We start from the raw sequence: 18,363 nt of genomic DNA on the forward strand, positions 1-18,363 counted from the left end.
TTGATGTCCGAGAGAGAAACTTGCTCGCCCGAAGATCAACTCGAGAAAACTCGCAAGTGTGATCCGCTACTACGTCCGGAAAGAGAAAATGGAATCCGCGCGTTTCTAAAAATACCGCTGCCGCAAATTTATTAGTCGAAGTAATAATCAACGTTCGATTTTTTTTATTACCCGTCGTATGATATGTTTCATTTATATGCCGCGGTATGGATTTTCTCGGTCGTCAAATCGACGGTAAAATCGAGGGGAAAGTTGACGGGACGATAGCGCTGGCTTTCAAAAGGATAATAAAGCGACATCACGGGCTTATAAGTAAAACATATTAATCATATGCAAATATAAATGATTTTACATGGTAGTTCTAGCAAATAAACGATACAATATGAAGATGACCGTTGCGCAAAGAAGCGAGTAAACGTTCATTACACTCATCCGTTTCACGCGCCCAAAGGGCAATCTCGCCAGTTATCAGCTTCGCGCGCTCGATTCCGATCGAGAATCCATTCGAGATCTCGAAATCGCAAATCAAACTTCGCTCGAGTACGCACCTCCTCTTCACTCACTTCACGAAATAAAAATGGCTGACTTTTGAAGTTTGACACTATATACCCATTGCTTTTCTCTCTTTTCAAATCTATTAAAAATCTTGGATTTATTAATTTTCATAATTTGTAAAATAATTAAAACAATTGTAATATGTATGATTCATATTTTCTTCATTTCTTTAGAAAGTAACTTCCCCCGACTTCTTAAGGACGTGAAGTAAGTAAGAAGTGTGTATATAGTTCAATCGTAGAGATTTCCCATTCCTTGCACTCTTCCGTACATTTCTGCGTGGCACGACACAATGATCCACGATTTTCGATAAAATTAATCACGCGATGGTAATCGAAGAGACGAAGCTAACGATCGCGCTTCTCGTCTCACTTTCGTTGAGAAAGATCGTTTCGCGAGAAAGCGCTACACGCGATTTATTTTGTCTTCCTTAATCGTAAATCTTGATGCGAGGCTGGACGAATCGTCTGACTACGAGATCCTGGACAAAGTGTGAAAATTGACAGTCGAGGTAATCGCAAGAATGGACGTTTCCTAGGACGAGATAACAAATTGTCAGCTCGGTCTCCTCGATTAATCCTGATTGATTGTATTCCGTAAAAAAGAAACAAGCGTGCGGAACTTATCAATTTTTCGACAGATACGAGCAGCGTCACGACAATCGAATTATTGCTAACGAAGCCTAAAACCGCAAAATTTCTTCACGGATCGATGTGTGTGTTGTGTGTGTGGGTGGGTGGGTGTACGTGTGTTGTGTCCGTGTGTTACGTGTAAGATAAAAGATACAAAAGGATTGTCCGAGTGCGCCGAATCCCGCGTGGATCGAGAACGAGCGGGATCTCCCCGGCTGCACTGATCGGCAAACGGTATCCTACGGTGTTCGAGTCTATATTAGTGGTAATTACGATAATAATTTGTCCTTCATCAGCGTATGAATACATTGGCGTGCGCAATAATAAAAGTTTCGCATTCTCCGTAAGTCGCATGCTGTCTGTCTACGTGTGCACGCACGATCACAATATACTCGTGTCTCTGTACATTCATGTGTGTGTGTGTATATGTGTGTGTGTGTGTGTATATGTGTGTGTGTGTGTGTGTATATGTACGTATGTACGTATATATGATTTTTTTATGTGTACGTACACGCACACGGACGCACGGGTACCCGGATCGATTCGTAATCGTACAAGAGTCCATCGATATACATGTATCCGCATGCGCATACTACTTTAATGTGACACACTCACACTTTCTCTCTCTCTCTCTCTCTCTCTCTCTCTCTCTCTCTCTCTCTCTCGCACGCGCGCGCTTATGGCAATATAATAGTAGTTATATATTTTTACATGCAAAACAAAAGTTTTTATCACAGTGGGACAGCATACATTCGTTAATAATGCAATATTATGTCGATAACTTTTGCTTTTACGCCCACGTCTCTGCACTCGGTTACACCTTTCGCACCCGGTATGATCCTCCTTCGCACCGGCATCCGCATCATTGATTAATGATCGATTATTATCGCCTTGCAGCAAACGCCCGTTTCCCGTTCGCACCTTAGGATCGATCGGTCCCGCGAGCTCATCCGACCGGATGATTGTGAGGCATAATCGATGAGAGCGATTTCGTATAATCAATTAATTACGTTATGCTAATTATGTATCGCTTATTGTATAGTGAGAGTATATAATTAATTAATTATATCAAATCGTTCTCGATTAGTGCTCGTTCTGCGGTTACAATCGTTAGATCTACAATGATTACATCGATTTATTAGCGGTTTCGCGTCGATTAACTCAATTTCTACGTTGCTGTGCATCTCTCTTTCTTTTTTTTTTAAATTTTCATCTTTATGTCAATCTCTCTCCTCTGAGAAAATTCCCCCGTATCGGCCGCTGGGCCAACGCGAGAGAATTCGATTACTTATAATCGTGCGGTTGCACGCAAATACGCACAATTCATACACAATTTGATTATCATCGTATCTCTTTTTCCGCCTCTCCCTCTTACTCTTTTGCTGCAAGGCTACCTCTCATTCCCTCCCACGCACACGCACTACAACAGCTTATTAGATTCATCAATTCTTATCACCGTTTTATCGTCAGAATCAATTATCTCAGCCTACCGTGAGGTTTCACGCCCATCCGGCTGCCTCCTTCCTCTCCCCCCCCCCCCACCCCTCGGCAATCCCTCATATTCGTTTGCTTGTACAAAAGCTAAGGCAAAGTTTATTTCCACTCACTCCCTTTTCGTTTTCATTCTTTTCCTTACTCTCTCGCTTTATATCGCTACCGCTGTTAATTCTCGGAGATCACAATGCAACGCGCGAAAGCGCGCTGGTTGACGAAACATTCCTCCACGTGGTCTCACGTCTCGTTTCTTAGGGCCAGCCCTTCTTTCATTAAGTTATGATTCTCTTATATCGATCGCGTCCCTTTGTCCACTCGAGCCCGAACATCGGGTACCCACCGAAAGGCCAGGCTCACGCACATTAATATCGTCGCCTCGACGATAACGGTCGATAATTGCCTCAAATCGAACGCAGTGCCGATTAATTTCCTTAAGTCAACGTGACGACAGGTCGATGCTGCGCAAGGTCGGCCCGACGAATTACACGTCGCACACGTACGTGCAATAATAGTTAAGTATGTAATCGGATAATAAAGCGCTTGTCCCGGCGCTCGCCGGATGTCAAAGAGGACGATCCTCTAAAATATAATCCGTCGCCGTTAAAATTTCCGTCCGCTTGAAATTGTAACCGCCAGTTTTCGTACCCTAACTATTATTGCATCATACCATCACGGAGTGACACGCAGCTCGATCGCTACCTCGCGATATAGCACTCTTCATGGACCGGTCCTGCCGAAAACATTCACGCCACTGAAGTACCTCTCACTCTCGTCCTCTTCTTTCTTTTTTGTTCTTTGTACAAAAGAGCAATCGGCTCGGATATCATAGAACGACGCCGCCTCCGCGTTCGGCTTTCACGGGGGGGAAAAAATAGCAGAAAGAAAATATTTGAACCGCTCCTGTTCCGCGATCGAACGCGTGTGCTCCCCCGCTCTCTTTTCCATCCCTGCGTTTATCACTGCGACTGATTGAAATTTGTGTAGTTTTGTAGATGAATTGGATATCGAAGTATTTCAGTACGGACAGCCGCATGTAATATTTTCTATATTTATATATAAAATATAACATTACAGAATAGATTGTAAGTGGATTGATTAAAGGTGCCAATCAAACTTCTCTTCTCTTTGAAAGCAGCGGCCATTGTGAGAGACGGAGTCACGAGAGCGAGGAGATGAAACTTATCGAAATTTTATCGATTTCAATAGCGATTACGCGCCGCCAATCGCCTTTTCTGATCATTGATAGGCACGCACACGCGAGTTTGTTCGATACGAAACAACGGCAATTCTTTCGAGACGCTTCGGCGTCGTTTTCATTCTCGAAATGTTCGAGATCGTTCTCAAGATCGTCCGAAAGCTCATTCGAGACATGTCTGTTGTTCGAAGAAATGTTTATATATAGTATCGATTAAAAATCTGAATTATTTAGAACTTAAGTTAAATATTAAAAAAAATACGCACTAAATGTTTGTCTATCATACGAAAGCTTTCAACATTAAGTTTCAGTAACGTGATTTATCATTTAGATAACAAAACGTGGAAAAGGCAGAAAAATTCGTTTGCAAAAGTTTTATCTCGGATAGAAGCCTGTCTCTTACTTCTCAACTTTTAACGTTTCTAACACGCGCCATCAGATGTTTTATCGACACTATGTAATCATCTAAAACAGACTTTGATTAGCGTTAAATAGTGAATTAGCACTGGTAGATAAATACGTCAAAAAACTTCGTTGTGAATTGCGTGTCATACGGAAAACGAATGACGGCAGGATTTCTTCGCACGTGCAAAAATCAGAGACGATGAAGGGACATCGCGCGAAAGAGTATTTTATGAAGAAACGTGAGTTTGATAAAAAAAAAATATTGCAGGAAGAAATATTCGTCGGTCGGGGAAAAAACCGAAGGGTACATCATGACACTCCATTTTAGACGAAATGAATTTCGGCGGAACTTGCACGCGCGCGCACGCGCACAGAGAGAACGCGGCGCGAATCTCGCGAAATTCAATGAAAAAATATCCACGCACTCGTCTACCCCAAATATATATTTCTATAAGGCAAAGCACGCAATTTGCGCAAATTTAAGAAAGATGCGTGAAAGCTCGATCGCAATTTAGGATAAAGGTTGCTACGCGCACAATCGACGTCTATCAAAAATATTAAAAAGCCAATTTGCACAATCTCGAGACGGTCGTGTCGCGAGCCGCTTCGATCTTGGCGCTCACTCGCGACGACTCGACTCGACTCGACTCGACACGTCACGTCACAATCGATCGACACTTCGAATCCCGTGGGATTTATCAGAATCGCGTGATCGCACGTGTGTGCGCCCGTTCGCCGCGCCTCGCCCGGGAGCCTCCCCGAAGGAACTCGCGATCAACGAGGCTCGCGGTGACGCGTGATTAATACAACACGACGATTCGCCATAATGTTTCATATATAATATATGTATGTGTATACATAATATATATGTATGTGTATTTACGCACGTATATATTATAAATAATCAATTAAAGGTTTGCTTTGAAAGTAAGTAAAAATATATATAGATATATATACTCGAATATATATATATTTTTTTCGTTTTCCTCTCTTTTCTCTCTTTCTCTCATATCTGCACCATATATTTTTCTCGACGCACAACGTATCGCATCTATATAATATATATGTATATTTATTTATATAGCTTCGTTTATTTATCTCGCATGTGTATCTATTCCGTGAGTGTGTCGTGTATATGTGAATTTGTGTATGCACGCTGTGCGCGCGCGCGCGCGCACACCTGTATAAATGTAACTTTTTTTCCCACTGGGAAAACAACGACGAGCGTGACTCGCGATAGATTTCGAAACAAACGGCTGGATGACACATTCTCTTTTCCAACCAATTCGCACCTTGCTACCCCGCATCGCGGAGTTTGCCTTGCACTCGCGAAACAGTTATTACAAATGAAAGAGAGAATAACAAGATACTTAAAAATTCAAATTCAAATAAAAATTAAAGCTCTTAAACAAAGCAACAAAAAAATTAAAAGTTATCTTATTGATCATCTTAATTATCATCTTAATGAAAATTTCTCACAATTCTAATTCTAATCATATCTCGCAGCTACACAGCAGTTTCTGAATTTTGTTTTTAAAACGTTCGTCTCCGTAAAGAAGATTAAATTGGAGCGCATTCGAGGATATAAAAAATTACATTTCACATTTAAATGTAAATGGGGTTCGAAATGAGATAACTGGGCTCTCACGTGGTTTTTGCCTGCGTAAAATTTAAAAAATCAGACGAGTTTTGTCTGCAAACTAATTTTTCATTAAAAATATCGTAAAAACATACGGATATAATATATACAATATATTACATCTAATTGTTATTCAACGATCGTATTATCATAATTATTTATTATTATTAATATAACAAATGTAAAATTATTTGCATCACCAGGAGATTTTATCGCGAGTCTCACTCGTCGGTCATAATATTTTTTATAATTCGTCCTTAACACTATAAAAGAGTCGTCCATCGTCGTCGATTCGTTCCCACCGTACTTTCTCTTTGCGCCGGAAGATTAACTCCCACGAGAAAAATCACGAACAACTGCTTCAACTCGTTCCAGTGGAACTCGATAGGTTCTCACTTACTGTCCATCATGCGAAAGGCTCGATCGATGACGCATGGCATTTGCCTTACGGCAAAAATTAACGGACCGACGATCACGAGCGCGCAGACGCTCAGGAAATGGAACGTGATCGCGAACCCGCGCCTCGCGAGAGGTCAACGTCGTCGCCGTTCTGCCCTTCGGAGAGCGCGAAATACGAAACAGTATAAAATAATAAAAAGCGAACAAGGCCTCGAAGAGGAGAACGGCACGGCGAGAGACGACGAGGATGTCCGCGAGACCGGTGGAGAACGAAGCGAACGGACGACGGACGGCGCATTGGACAATCACGTGGTAGCGAGAGCCAGGCCGCCTGCCTCTCCCGCACCTCTCCACCCCCTTCTTCGTCGGTATAAAAAAATCTTAAACTACCTAAGCCTATGTAATCCGAAACGTTCGAAATGAGCAAACGAGAGCCTTTCGTTCACCGTTTTTTTGTCTTCCGCGCGGCCACCACGCCGCTCTGCGCTTTTCTTCAGAATGAAAAGGGAGACGCCACGTCGATCTTCCTCGCTTGTTCGTCGTGCGATATATACGAGATTACACAGTCGCGGAAGAGATAAAAGCGTAGGGGACGAGAAGCATCGTGCTCAAATACTCCCCACACATTCACTCTATGTAATTTAAAATTGATACAAATCGCACTTCGATACAGAATACTTCGCATGCTTCTTTAACGATGCATCTAACACCAAAAATGATCGTCCGATCTACGACATGAATAACGAGTGACGATTACATTTAGCGTCAGATGCGTTATAAAATTTTTTCAATTCTTATTCGATTTATCTGTTCGAGCCCATCGATTTGCGTTTCTCAGACCTCTGCTCGATTACGATGGCGCGAGAGAAACTTGAGAAACCACCGATCTCTCTCGTTGCACGTGAAGCGCTCCCGATACACTCTCGCCGTTTACCGACCGCTCTGTAAACGTGAGATTTCTCAGGCACGCATCCGCGTATTTCTTTCTTTCGTTTCGGTGGTTCAGATCAGGACGCAGCAAAGAAACGATTAAAATAAAGAGGAAGGAAACGTAAGAGAATAACGACGACAAAGAGATACTCTATTGACGGACAATAGAAAGACAAAGTTTCACGTTTCTGGACAAAGACTAGCATCGTTCTTTTGTATTTTATCAATTGATTTTTCTCTCTTGCTCTCTTTTCGCATACTGGCAATTTTATACTTATTGTTACTTTTCACTCGTCATTCTTAATTCTCGTTACGTCCTGATCTTTCCTCTCATCGCCGCTATCTTCGAGAACGTTCAAAGCTGAGATTGGGACCCGTGACAGCGAGAAAGATTGACGCAACGCGTTGATCGCGAGGACGTACATTGAAAGTTATGGCGGAAAAGAAAGCTCACGGACGTTCGAGGAAAGAAGGGGTGCAGAGAAGAAAGGAAAGAAAGAATAAGTTGGGAAATTAGGGACAAAAGCGACCGGAAACGACAAACGCGATAACTTTTCTCCCTCTGCTCGCAGACAATCCGAAAAAAATCACAGACAATATATCGAGATATATATCTCCTTTCTCACAAATCTGCTTGGCATAACGTCTGAAATCTATTGTATAAAAAAAAGCTCTCTCTCTCTCTCCCTCTGTCATCGAGAAAACTTCATCGCGATCCGCTGCGGAACGCGATCGAGGAAGGACAACGAAGATATCCGGTCCATCTTCGCGATTAAATCCGAAGATTCAACCACGAGAATCGAGTGGGTCCACTCTTCAATAACTCGAGGAAATTCGAAAAAGTCATGTTACGAATTAATGTACGATTTTTAATGTTAGTGGGAACAGTCCTTAAAATTTCTCATCGGAAAAAGTGGACCTGCAGGGTTCTCGTGATCAGTTTTTCTGTTACTATAAAATGGTATAAAGACGCTCCACGGTTTTACGCAAATTTCGCTCGACTACATCATAATATCACTATCATAATTCAGCGTAAAAAAAAATAAAGACGCCGGCGCCATTTATGCAAATCGCGCGCGCGCCCTTTGTTGGAGTCGCGAACGGTGTGCTCGCGCAAGAAGCGATCGGGAATTTCGAGCAACGAGGAAGCGATCATCTTTCGACTTTTGAACGAACACGTTTAACCCTTAAAAGCCTAAAATAATCGTATTAGGTCGCGATGAAATTATCCAAACCTTGATATTCATACAACGTGAATTGATACATTAAACATATATCAAATGCAAGTTTTGTAGGAAAAGACGAAATGTACGTTACACTACGCAAAAAATATTAAAGAGCGATGAGTAATAGCACGTGATCGAGATAAACTTATTGCACGAAAAGTCATGAGTGTCATTTATGGCTACTTCACGTGATATGTTAACGCAGTAAGCTCTACTCATAGTAACATAAACATTTGATCAGTGACTATGACCTCGAACTATAATCATCGAGCTATAATCATAACGAAAGATAGAGATACAACGCGTATCAAAAAGATACTACGCTTTCATAAATAATTTTCATAACATTTTTTATAGCACTGTCTTTTCTAAGAATGGCACGACTCGAACTACATAGGTGGCCATCGTATGCAGCTAAATAATAACGAATCACTAACGCAAAGTTAGTTTCAAACTAAATGATATCCGCCCGATACGAGCTAATTAAGATTCTGAGGATTCAGGCTGTTAAGGGTTAGACGATTTGTACGAGACACGACTACCCTGATTACCTGAACAATGGAATCTACGCGAACGAAGCGGACCTCGCTATCCCGGTCGCTGATCCGACGGCGTGTCTTTGTAATGCCGACGTTTCCGAGCGGATCAATTTCTACGCAATTACAGGCGTCAAGGTCAAAAACGCTTTTTGTTCCGAAGAACAAAAACTCTCGGTAGCGGCGGAGACGTATCATCGTCCTGCCGTAATGTCGACGCAGACCTTCGACCCTCCGCGTCGTGTAAACCCTGAGGGAGAGCCAGTGGTATCCGTCATTGGTACTGTTGGTCCAGTTAGTCGAGAGGTTCCCAAACACTCTTACTCCAGCAATTCTTTGAATCTGACACTCCTCTCTTTGCATCCCTTGCAATAATGTTTACGAACGCGCGGATACGAAACGTGACTCCAATCGATATTAGTCACGTATGTAGAAAATACAAGTCAGAGTCTCAAATCCGCTCTCGCGCTTACTTATCCTCGTCACATTTCGTGAAACAAAGATTCAAATGATTTCAAAGATTAAAAAAATTCAAGAGCTTCCGAATCGTCTTTACACAACGATTAAGCAATATTTTAATATTTATTTAACATCCGATAGTATAAAAAAGATTCTACTATTCTAGAATTATCTTCGAAGATTTGAACTCATCTGCCTTTTACTTCGGACATTCTTCCGAACACAAGTCCATTTTGGGCGTCGCGATGCGCCGTTTGGGAACCTCCGCATTAGTCGAAACGATCATTATCGTACCACGATAACGCATATATATCTAATTCTATCGCTACTATCTCTTACGATTACTATCGTTACGGCTATTATACGCTTCGTCGAAGTGCTCCGTACTTTCGGCGAGCTTGCGATCTACCTATTACGATGGTTCGACTATGATTAAGCAACCGACACTAGGTTACGTGCTGTCACGATATTTAATTCGCGCCAAGTTTGCGTTTTCTCTCACTGTGAAACATACGCATAATTATTGTACGCGATTTTAGGAAACGTTCCGAACGAAGGAGCGTTTTGTCTCGCGGCGGAACGTGTTTCGAACTCGTCGAGGAAGGCTCGCGCGACGCAGCCGATCTGCCGATCGTGTCGGCGAATGATGGCTTGTTGCAGCAGAACTCACGTGTGGCTGTGCGCGGATGCGTGAACATACTCGGACTCGAGCGGATCCTGATCGCGGCGCTCGACAGGCCAATATTATGTGTGCGGCATGACGAGCTGATTCTCGTGGGGCGGTCGCGCGAACGGCGATTGATTCTGAGTGTGAATCTGTAACTGCTTCTGCTGGGCCTGCAGTTGCGCGAGCGCCGCGGGCGGCGCGAACGCGGGGTAGGCCAGAGTGGTGGTCAGGCACTCGTTGTGCTCCTCCAGGGAGTTCTGGGCGTAGTGCAGCACCAGGTGTTTCAGGCTCTCGTGAATGTTGTACGGCTCGGCGAAACCGTAGCCGCGCTCGGTGGCGTATATTATGCAGTGCTGTACCGTGCCGTTGCACCTGTAACACCACGATTCTCGAATAACACACGGCACAAATCGCGAAACCATCTAGGTCAATGAAATACGACCTTTAAAATTTGATTACTCAAATTTTCCAGGGGAACCTGGAGAAGAGGATTAACTTTTGTTTTAAACACTAGGAGTTTCCCATCCTTTTTTTGGAAAAGGGTTACGTTACAATCTTTATAATGACTGGGGGGGATAAGTTTTTAAAACCAAACATCTTTTTGAAAATTCTTTATATTGTAAACGTCAATATTGACCTGGATTCAGACTAGGAATTCCTATTTTAAACGATTAATTTGTTATTTCTATTATTTGTGTTGTAATCTTGCATGGCTTAGTGTGTCTGTAATAATTTATTCTATATAATTTATTCTTAGTTCGAGATCACTGTATCAAAGATATAAATAAAGATAAAAAGTACTTACACTATGGAAAGTGCGTACTGGCCCGTTCTCGATCGGCGAACAAGGAAAGTACCGTCAGGCCGGCCTTTTAGAACATGATCGGCATCGGGACGAGAACCCTGCAAGTAGAGCCACGTTTTCTCGTCGGAATGAACCGCGAAGTCCACGTCCTCCTTGTTCTGCTTCATCCCATTCTTCTTTAACCATCTGCAATGTTTCCAGGGAATAAATTAAACAATTCTCGGATATGAAAGAAAAAGAGAAATTTTCAGCCGAGTAAAGCAAAATACGTACAGAGAATGGCGATCCTTCTGTCGCACGAGCATTCCGATCTCCGACTTCAATCTATACATTTCTCTCTCGAGGGTCCTATAGTAGGCAATCTGTTGCTTCAAACTCTCATCCAGCTGTTCTTTGCTATCTTCTAAGGCCTTCAGTCTTCGCTTTAGCAGTTCTGAATTGTCCGTCAAACTGCAATTATCAAACATAATAACATAATCAATGATCTCAATTTCATCGTTTCTTACTTCCTACGGAAATGAGATTCGATGAACGTCATGGTCAATGTAATCACTGTGGGACATTGAGACAAAAAGTTCAAGCTTACTTTCAAATGCTTCATAAAAATTACTGAAAATATGAATTTTTTTTAAGAGTCCTAAAGTCAACAAGAGCACTCACGTAGAAATCTCATGGGGCTGGGCTTCCTTCTGGAATCTTTCTTGCAGCTTCATCTGTTCCTCAAACATCTTAATAGCCTCCGTAAAGGCTTCTAATGCCTGACGCTTCAACTGGACTTCGTAGGCCGTTTTGCTGTAAATATCCGAACAGTGTTGATACTGTCGGATTGTATCGGTTATGTCCTTTTCCAGCTCGACAAACTTCTGCACGACTTTCGCCATGTCGGTCGTATTTGCGATCTCTTCATCCTGTTTCTCGGAAAACAAAATGGAATGATGTTCAGAGACAAACACAATGAAATCACAGGTCGTGAATCAGAAAGTTCCAGAAAGATACCTGTTGAAGTCGCGACACCGGATAGAGCAGCTTAATATCCAGCACCGAATTATACTGCGCGAGCGAACAGTTTCTGTAATAGTCGACCAATTCGATAACCGAGTGGAAGTTATAAGGATCCGAGAATCCGTATTTCCCGTTTCGATGACTGATCTTGATGAGTTTGTTGGTCCCGCCTTTACGCAGCGTCAGAGTGTACTCGCCGCCCTTGGAAGATGCATTGCGTACCAGAAATGTGCCGTCCGGCGAGTCGATCATCATCTCGTTCACCTCGTCCCTCGTAATGTCACCCCAGTACCATTCGGCATCCTGTAGCGCGCGCGGCCTGGAATGTTTTCGGCGACAATTACGATTGGTTAGGTTAGGTCGTCATTTGCATCACATTTAGTTACAAACAATTGTCATAAATCTTAGAAGTTAACCGCACAAGAGGAAAAGCGGAACGAAAGTTAAATGAGGCGTTAAAGTTAAATCGAGGGAACGAACGGAAAGTCCAATGTTGAGTTGGAACTAGAAACTTTGTAGCTTGGATCAAGATTTGGATTGAAATCAGAGTCAGATTTGAACGTCACCTGTGCATCTGTTGGTCCTTGCCAGTATCTGTACCAGGTGCCGTTCTGTCTACAGCCTCGTCCTCGAGAACCGGGAATGGATCCAAAATCGGAAATTGTGGTCTCGAAACTTTGCGTGGCGGCAATTGCGGAGGACTGGCAAACTCCGGTAGCCTCTCGTTCCAATCGCCGTGCAGTAACAGCAATTCCATTATACGTATATGTGCCTCCGTGTTTTTGACAACTTGGCTGTAAAATTGCGCAGTGCAAAGTGCTACATTCTTCGAAACTATTACGTTCCTATCGAACCAGTAATCTTAAAACTATTAATAATATTATAGTTAAAAAACCTGTTAAAACTCGCAATTAAAACCAGGAAAACCAGTTCATTTCTTTTCATCACTATGACTGTATTATATCGTTACGTAATATATAATATTAATATGTGTCCCGGAATCTATATATAATACTTTTCGCGGTAGAAAATTAAATAAGCAAACGCCAACAAGTTAGAAAGTCGCATTCTTTTAATTTATATAATTAGCCTGCTAGCCGACGAGATGGAAAGCAAGCTTGTTACTAGCATCCTCGAATACGTCGCCGCTTTTTCTGGCGGCACTAGTGCGTCGTCAGTGATAAAAAAAAAGGATCGTGTGAACCACGCTCCCAACTCTTCCCCCCACGACCGAAAGAATCCACGTGGCACTCACATGATTTGCTCCCAGGGCGGCCTAAGAAATATATGGCAGAGCACTTGCACGAGGATGGTCGGCGGTTCCGTGTAACCCCGTCCGTGCTGCAGCTGGCAGATGCGGCAGAAGTGCGCCATCAAATGGCACAGTGTGCTACGATGGTGCTCCGGTAGCTCCGCTACTAATTGATTCAGACGCGCTGCGCACTGCTCATCGCTCTTTATACCTGCGGGACGAAAACAGATTCGGACGGTTGCGATCGAGTCGCGGACTGCGATAATCGATTTGAAAAAAAGGGGGATTAAAAAATTGATTTAAAAAAAAAACAGGTAGTCAGTTTTGAGCAAAGTGTTCGATTGCAAGATATACTCACTCCACGCTTCCAGGAACCTGTCGTACCATTGCACCGGAATTACCGGGTCCGGTAATTCACGCAGGAACTTTTTCAGGACGCTGGCGATACACTGGGGAGTGTACGGACTCAGATCCGCGTTGCAGACGTCTGAAAATATAATTACGTCACCGTTGTTCTACGTCCAGTCGGCTTCAATCGTCGATCAATGATATTTTCTGAATCGTGTCGATGTAATTAATTGCACCGATTATTTAGATTCGTATTATGATAATTAGTCATTGCGCGCAAGTAATTTGAAGCGGAACATCTCTAATTACGGAGGGATCGCGGCTAATTCATCTCGCCCACGAATTAGCGATCCCCATCTCTTTTTCTCTCATCAAGTTTTAAGCTGGAAACACGCGAAAAAACTTAAGACCTGAGAATTTCAACTAATCGGAATTTTCAGCATTGCTTAAGTTTCAAAATGACTGCTTACGTTTTCGACCGTTATCGATCACTTCCTTTAAGTCTTAAGTTTTTTCCTGTGATGTCCGTTTATAAATGGCTTGATCTTTGAAGAGAAATTGTGAAAGAAGTGCATTCAAATGCAGTGAAACGATAATGATAAGCAAATACATATCAAGTCGATAAAATTTCGGTTCGTTGAACGCGGTGCTAAGCGGACAATCGACACGTTGAGCACAGCCTTGAAATCTGCGCGATATGATACAGAACAGTAGCAGTCTCTCTCTCCCTCTCTCTCGGGAAATGTGCAAGTTTTCTGAACATCACTTCGAAAACAGCTGATTCACGTGCAACCTGCAACGCCGCGCGAAAACTTCGAAAAGTGTTTCGGGGATGTACAAATATTAGATTTATCGCAAGGAGTGCAGGAATACGCACAGTGGCCGTGGAACGGGGGACGCAGAAAGCGCGTCTGTTTAATTTTGACCGCGTACCCCAGAAAATATTCGAGATTTTGGAAATATTGTGATACAAGCGCGCAAAAGAATATAATTAACCATTTAAGAGAGCGACAGTAACCGTCACATAAGATCACGAGTGAACAGTTGTTCACGTTGCGCTCCGTTGCGAGCTCAAAACTGCGCAAATTTTTCGTGTTAATCTTTCTTGTAGCTTCTAGGTTTCTCGTAATTTCGAGCTCCAAATTTTATCTCCGAAATACAAGGGATGACAACAGACTTAAGCCAACGGCACACGATACTGTTTTTCCTACTGGATTGCTTGCGAGAACCAATCAGGATTTAAGCCAACGGCACGCGATACTATTTTTCCTGCTGGATTGCTTACGAGGGCCAATCCGGATTTAGCCTTAGGTCACCTGATCTAAAACTCTGCATCCTTATGGCTCTCGTAAACAATCCAGCGGGGAAAAATAGTATCGTGTACCGTTTGCTTTAGCCTTAAGTCAACTGATCTGAAGCCACCAGCACACGACGCTACTTTTCCTACTCGATTACTTACGAGAACCAATAAGGATGCAGAGTTTTCGATCAGGTGACTCAAAGCTAAATCCTGATTTTGGCTCTCGTAAGGAATCTAGTAGGAAAAATAGTATTGTGTGCCGTTGGCTTTAGATCAAATTACTTAAGGCTAAGGCCAACGGCACACGATACTATTTTTCCTACTGGATCGCTTGCGAGAACCAATAAGAATGCAGAGTTTTAAATCAGATGACGTAAGGCTGAATCCTGATTGGCTCTCATAAACAATCCAGTAGGGAAAAAAATAGTATCGTGTGCCGTTGGCTTAAATCCTGATTGGCTCTCGTAAGCAATCCAGCAGGAAAAATAGTATTGCGTAACATCCTGTATAATCTAAACAACTCATTTATACTAATATTATTTCGTGCCCCCTCTGAAACAAAAAAGGTTTCGGAATCTCTGGATACGCAGCCGAATCTTTGTCCCCGAGAACCCGAAAGGGAGAGAGCTCGCGAATTCCGCTCGCCCCGTCCCTGAGATCTCGATCTGTCCCACGGAATATAAGCGCTTTCCTGGCGCCCTCCGTCGCGGGAGAGGGAGGAGGGCGCGACGGAGGGGAAGAGGAGTCAGCTTCCACAATGCAGCGTGCATCTGGTGGCGCGGCTCGACATTTTTGCAACCCGCGAGCCGAACATCGGTGGCACGGCCGCTACGCCAGGCTATTTATAGCCGCGCGCGAGGTCCGAACCTGCCGGCCGACCCGCCCGCCCGCCCGTCCTCTTCTTACCTTCGTTCAGCTTCTGTCGCAGCTCGAGGGTCTGCTCGTTAGGCGGGCTGCTGTGGTAGACTTTGTAGAGGTCCAGCGTCGTGTCAGCGAACGCCTGCTCCTCGAGGGCGCGGGTGCACCGCTCCACGAGAATCGGCGCCGTGCGGCTGGCGGTGTCGAATTGCGAGCAGAGCGCGAGACCGAACACTGCAAAGTGCGACAAACATTCGTGGCGATTCCGTGAATTCTTTGCACGCGCGCGTCCGGGGCCGCGGCGGAGAGAATTTTGAAACGCGAGACGTAACCCCCTCCCCCCCCCCCCACAGGGGCATCGTGCTGGGTCTCGCGTTTCAAAATTCTCTCCGCCGCGCCGCGTCGCGCCCGAGGTACGGCCTCTCCGCAGGCCGCGATTCTTAAGGGCCGAAGCTCTCCGTCGCAACATTGTAAAAGGCGGCCAGTCTAAACAAACACTTTTTCGCACATACATATATTATCATAGTGTAACTATTAGGTCCACTCCGTCATTTATTTGGCTTTGCCTCGATCCCTTCTGCGCATTCGCCATTATTTTGGTCAAGCCAGCGAGAGAAAAGTTGTATGTGTGGCTTTGATGAGTACGTACAGTAATGGGCAGAATGGTTGCGACACTTTTTTTTTAGTAAGTTTAGAAACGCGCATTTTATAGATTCAGGTTTCCATTCCAAAACATTTGCACTGAGGAAAATTTTGCTTGAGAAATAGATTGAAAACGCTCGAAATGGTTTCGAAACGTGGTCATCGAGTAAAATAATCCTCGAAGATTTTGGACGTAACCTATAATTAAAGAACCCCGCTGGATTGCTGACCAAAGCAATGGCGGAATACCACGTGATCGGGACCGCAAAGATCAAAGGGGCCGACGGAAAGTGGACCTACTAGTTAGGGCCTGAGCAGAAAGATTGTCGTAAACGTACGTCGCATTCATACGTCTACGACAATTTTTTGTGCGTTGACTTCCGACACCGACTTCAGTCTTACGACAGAATTATAAACGGTCACAACAATCTTTCTGCTCAAGCCCTTAAGGCCGAATCAGACTAGCAATTGCTGACTCGGATTGGATTGGGATTGGCGATTGACGATTGTCTTCTAGCCAATGAGAGCAAAGCAGCCAGCGATTTAATCGGCTCTCATTGGCCAGAAGATAATCCTCAATCGCTAATCCCAATCCAATCCGAGTCAACAATTGCTAGTCTGATTCGGTCTTTATGGCTGATGGCAGAGAGCGATCCGTAAACGCTAAGACTTACAATTAGTCGTAAACGTAAGGCAAGGTAGAGAAAAACATACAAACATAAGTCATATGCAAAGCCTTTTACGTTTTTCCCTGCCTTGCCTTACGTCTACGACTAATTGTAAGACAGTTTTAAGCGTTTACGGATCACTCTCTGCCAGAGAAAAACGTAAGTCGTATACAATAGCCTTTTAAGCGTCGTCTACAATAACCGGCGTAAGCGTGGAGTAAGAAGTAAGAGCAGGCGTAAAGGCTATTCTACAATTGCGTAAACGTGGTTGTTAGCGGTTGTACAGTGTTGTAAAACACAGTTTTAAACTAGCATTTCCGATTGTAAAGCCTGTTGTAAAAGATGGCTGAACTTGATCTTCCACGACTACAACGATATAGGACGTAAAAGCTAACTAATCATTCATTTCAATTACGACGTATCTCACTCTATTGTATATTACTTTGATGTACAACACTTACTACTACTTCTACTCCTACAACCCTACAACTACGTTTACGCAATTGTAGAATGGCCTTTAGAGAGCTACTTCCGGTTTAATAGAGCTGGAGTAAGGGCGTAAGCGAAATGAATTATTTTTATTTCTTACGCCTACTCTTACTCTTACGCCTTTTCACGCATGCCTACAACACCTACTTCACCGTATTGTAGATTGAGTCGGCGTAAACAGCTTACGCCAAAAACGTTACTCCTACTCTTACTTCTTATTCCACGCTTACGCCGGTTGTTGTAGACGACGCTTTACGACTTACGTTTTCCTCTGCCTTGCCTTACGTCCACGACTAAGACAGTCGTAAGCGTTTGCGGATCGTTCTCTGCCGGCAGCCTTATATTATAGTATAATCGTACTTTTAATTCTTTTCGCCTTTTATTTGTCCTTTGTCTCTCGCGGACACGCTCGAGGATCCCGAGAAACGCCGTGCGAAACCGCGATCAATCGCGGGCCGCGCGCTCCTCTTCGTCCGCGAGGCGTCGCCGGATGCGAGCGCGAAATTCGGCCGGAGGACAAAGCGACGGCGGAATTGCGTAATAAGCCGCGATCGCGTCGCGCACGAGGAATGCCCTCAGGAGGAGAAGGAGAAGGAGGAGGAGGAGCAGAATTCCTGGCGGTTCCTCGCGGATTTTCGCGCCCGAGCGAGCCGCTCCTATCGCTTTATCGCCCACGGCCGTCCGCGCTTCTTTCTTTCTTTCTTTCTTCAATCGCCTCCGTCTCTTCTCTTCTTCCTCTCCCGCTCTCCACTCCGTTTTATTACGGCTGACGAACCTTTGACTTTATTTTCGCGCGAGGATATACGGCGCGATCATATTTTCAGACACGATCCCGTTCTCCCCCCCCTTCTCTCTCTCTCTC

General features: G+C 43.9%; 1 protein-coding gene across 2 annotated transcripts in view; it reads right to left on the reverse strand.

Annotated features, from left to right (window-relative positions):
- Window positions 1-5,333: 5,333 nt before the first annotated feature.
- The window catches only part of LOC105567561 (phosphatidylinositol 3-kinase regulatory subunit alpha), a 31,543-nt gene continuing 18,513 nt past the window's right edge, over window positions 5,334-18,363 (reverse strand). The window contains exons 4-12 of one of the 2 annotated variants that reach the window (XM_012022503.1): window positions 15,751-15,936; window positions 13,555-13,683; window positions 13,200-13,407; window positions 12,511-12,738; window positions 11,939-12,263; window positions 11,603-11,856; window positions 11,216-11,392; window positions 10,943-11,128; window positions 5,334-10,509 (exon numbers count right to left, since the gene is read on the reverse strand). In XM_012022503.1, coding sequence (XP_011877893.1) covers window positions 10,215-10,509; window positions 10,943-11,128; window positions 11,216-11,392; window positions 11,603-11,856; window positions 11,939-12,263; window positions 12,511-12,738; window positions 13,200-13,407; window positions 13,555-13,683; window positions 15,751-15,936 — 1,988 coding nt within the window. In that variant the 3' untranslated portion in view covers window positions 5,334-10,214. The remainder of the gene's footprint in view (window positions 10,510-10,942; window positions 11,129-11,215; window positions 11,393-11,602; window positions 11,857-11,938; window positions 12,264-12,510; window positions 12,739-13,199; window positions 13,408-13,554; window positions 13,684-15,750; window positions 15,937-18,363) is intronic. The other variant, XM_012022504.1, reaches the window with a different exon arrangement.

Source organism: Vollenhovia emeryi, unplaced genomic scaffold (assembly GCF_000949405.1).
Source record: "Vollenhovia emeryi isolate VEMERY1.0 unplaced genomic scaffold, V.emery_V1.0 DF939136.1, whole genome shotgun sequence".
Classification (NCBI taxonomy): Eukaryota; Metazoa; Arthropoda; class Insecta; order Hymenoptera; family Formicidae; genus Vollenhovia; species Vollenhovia emeryi.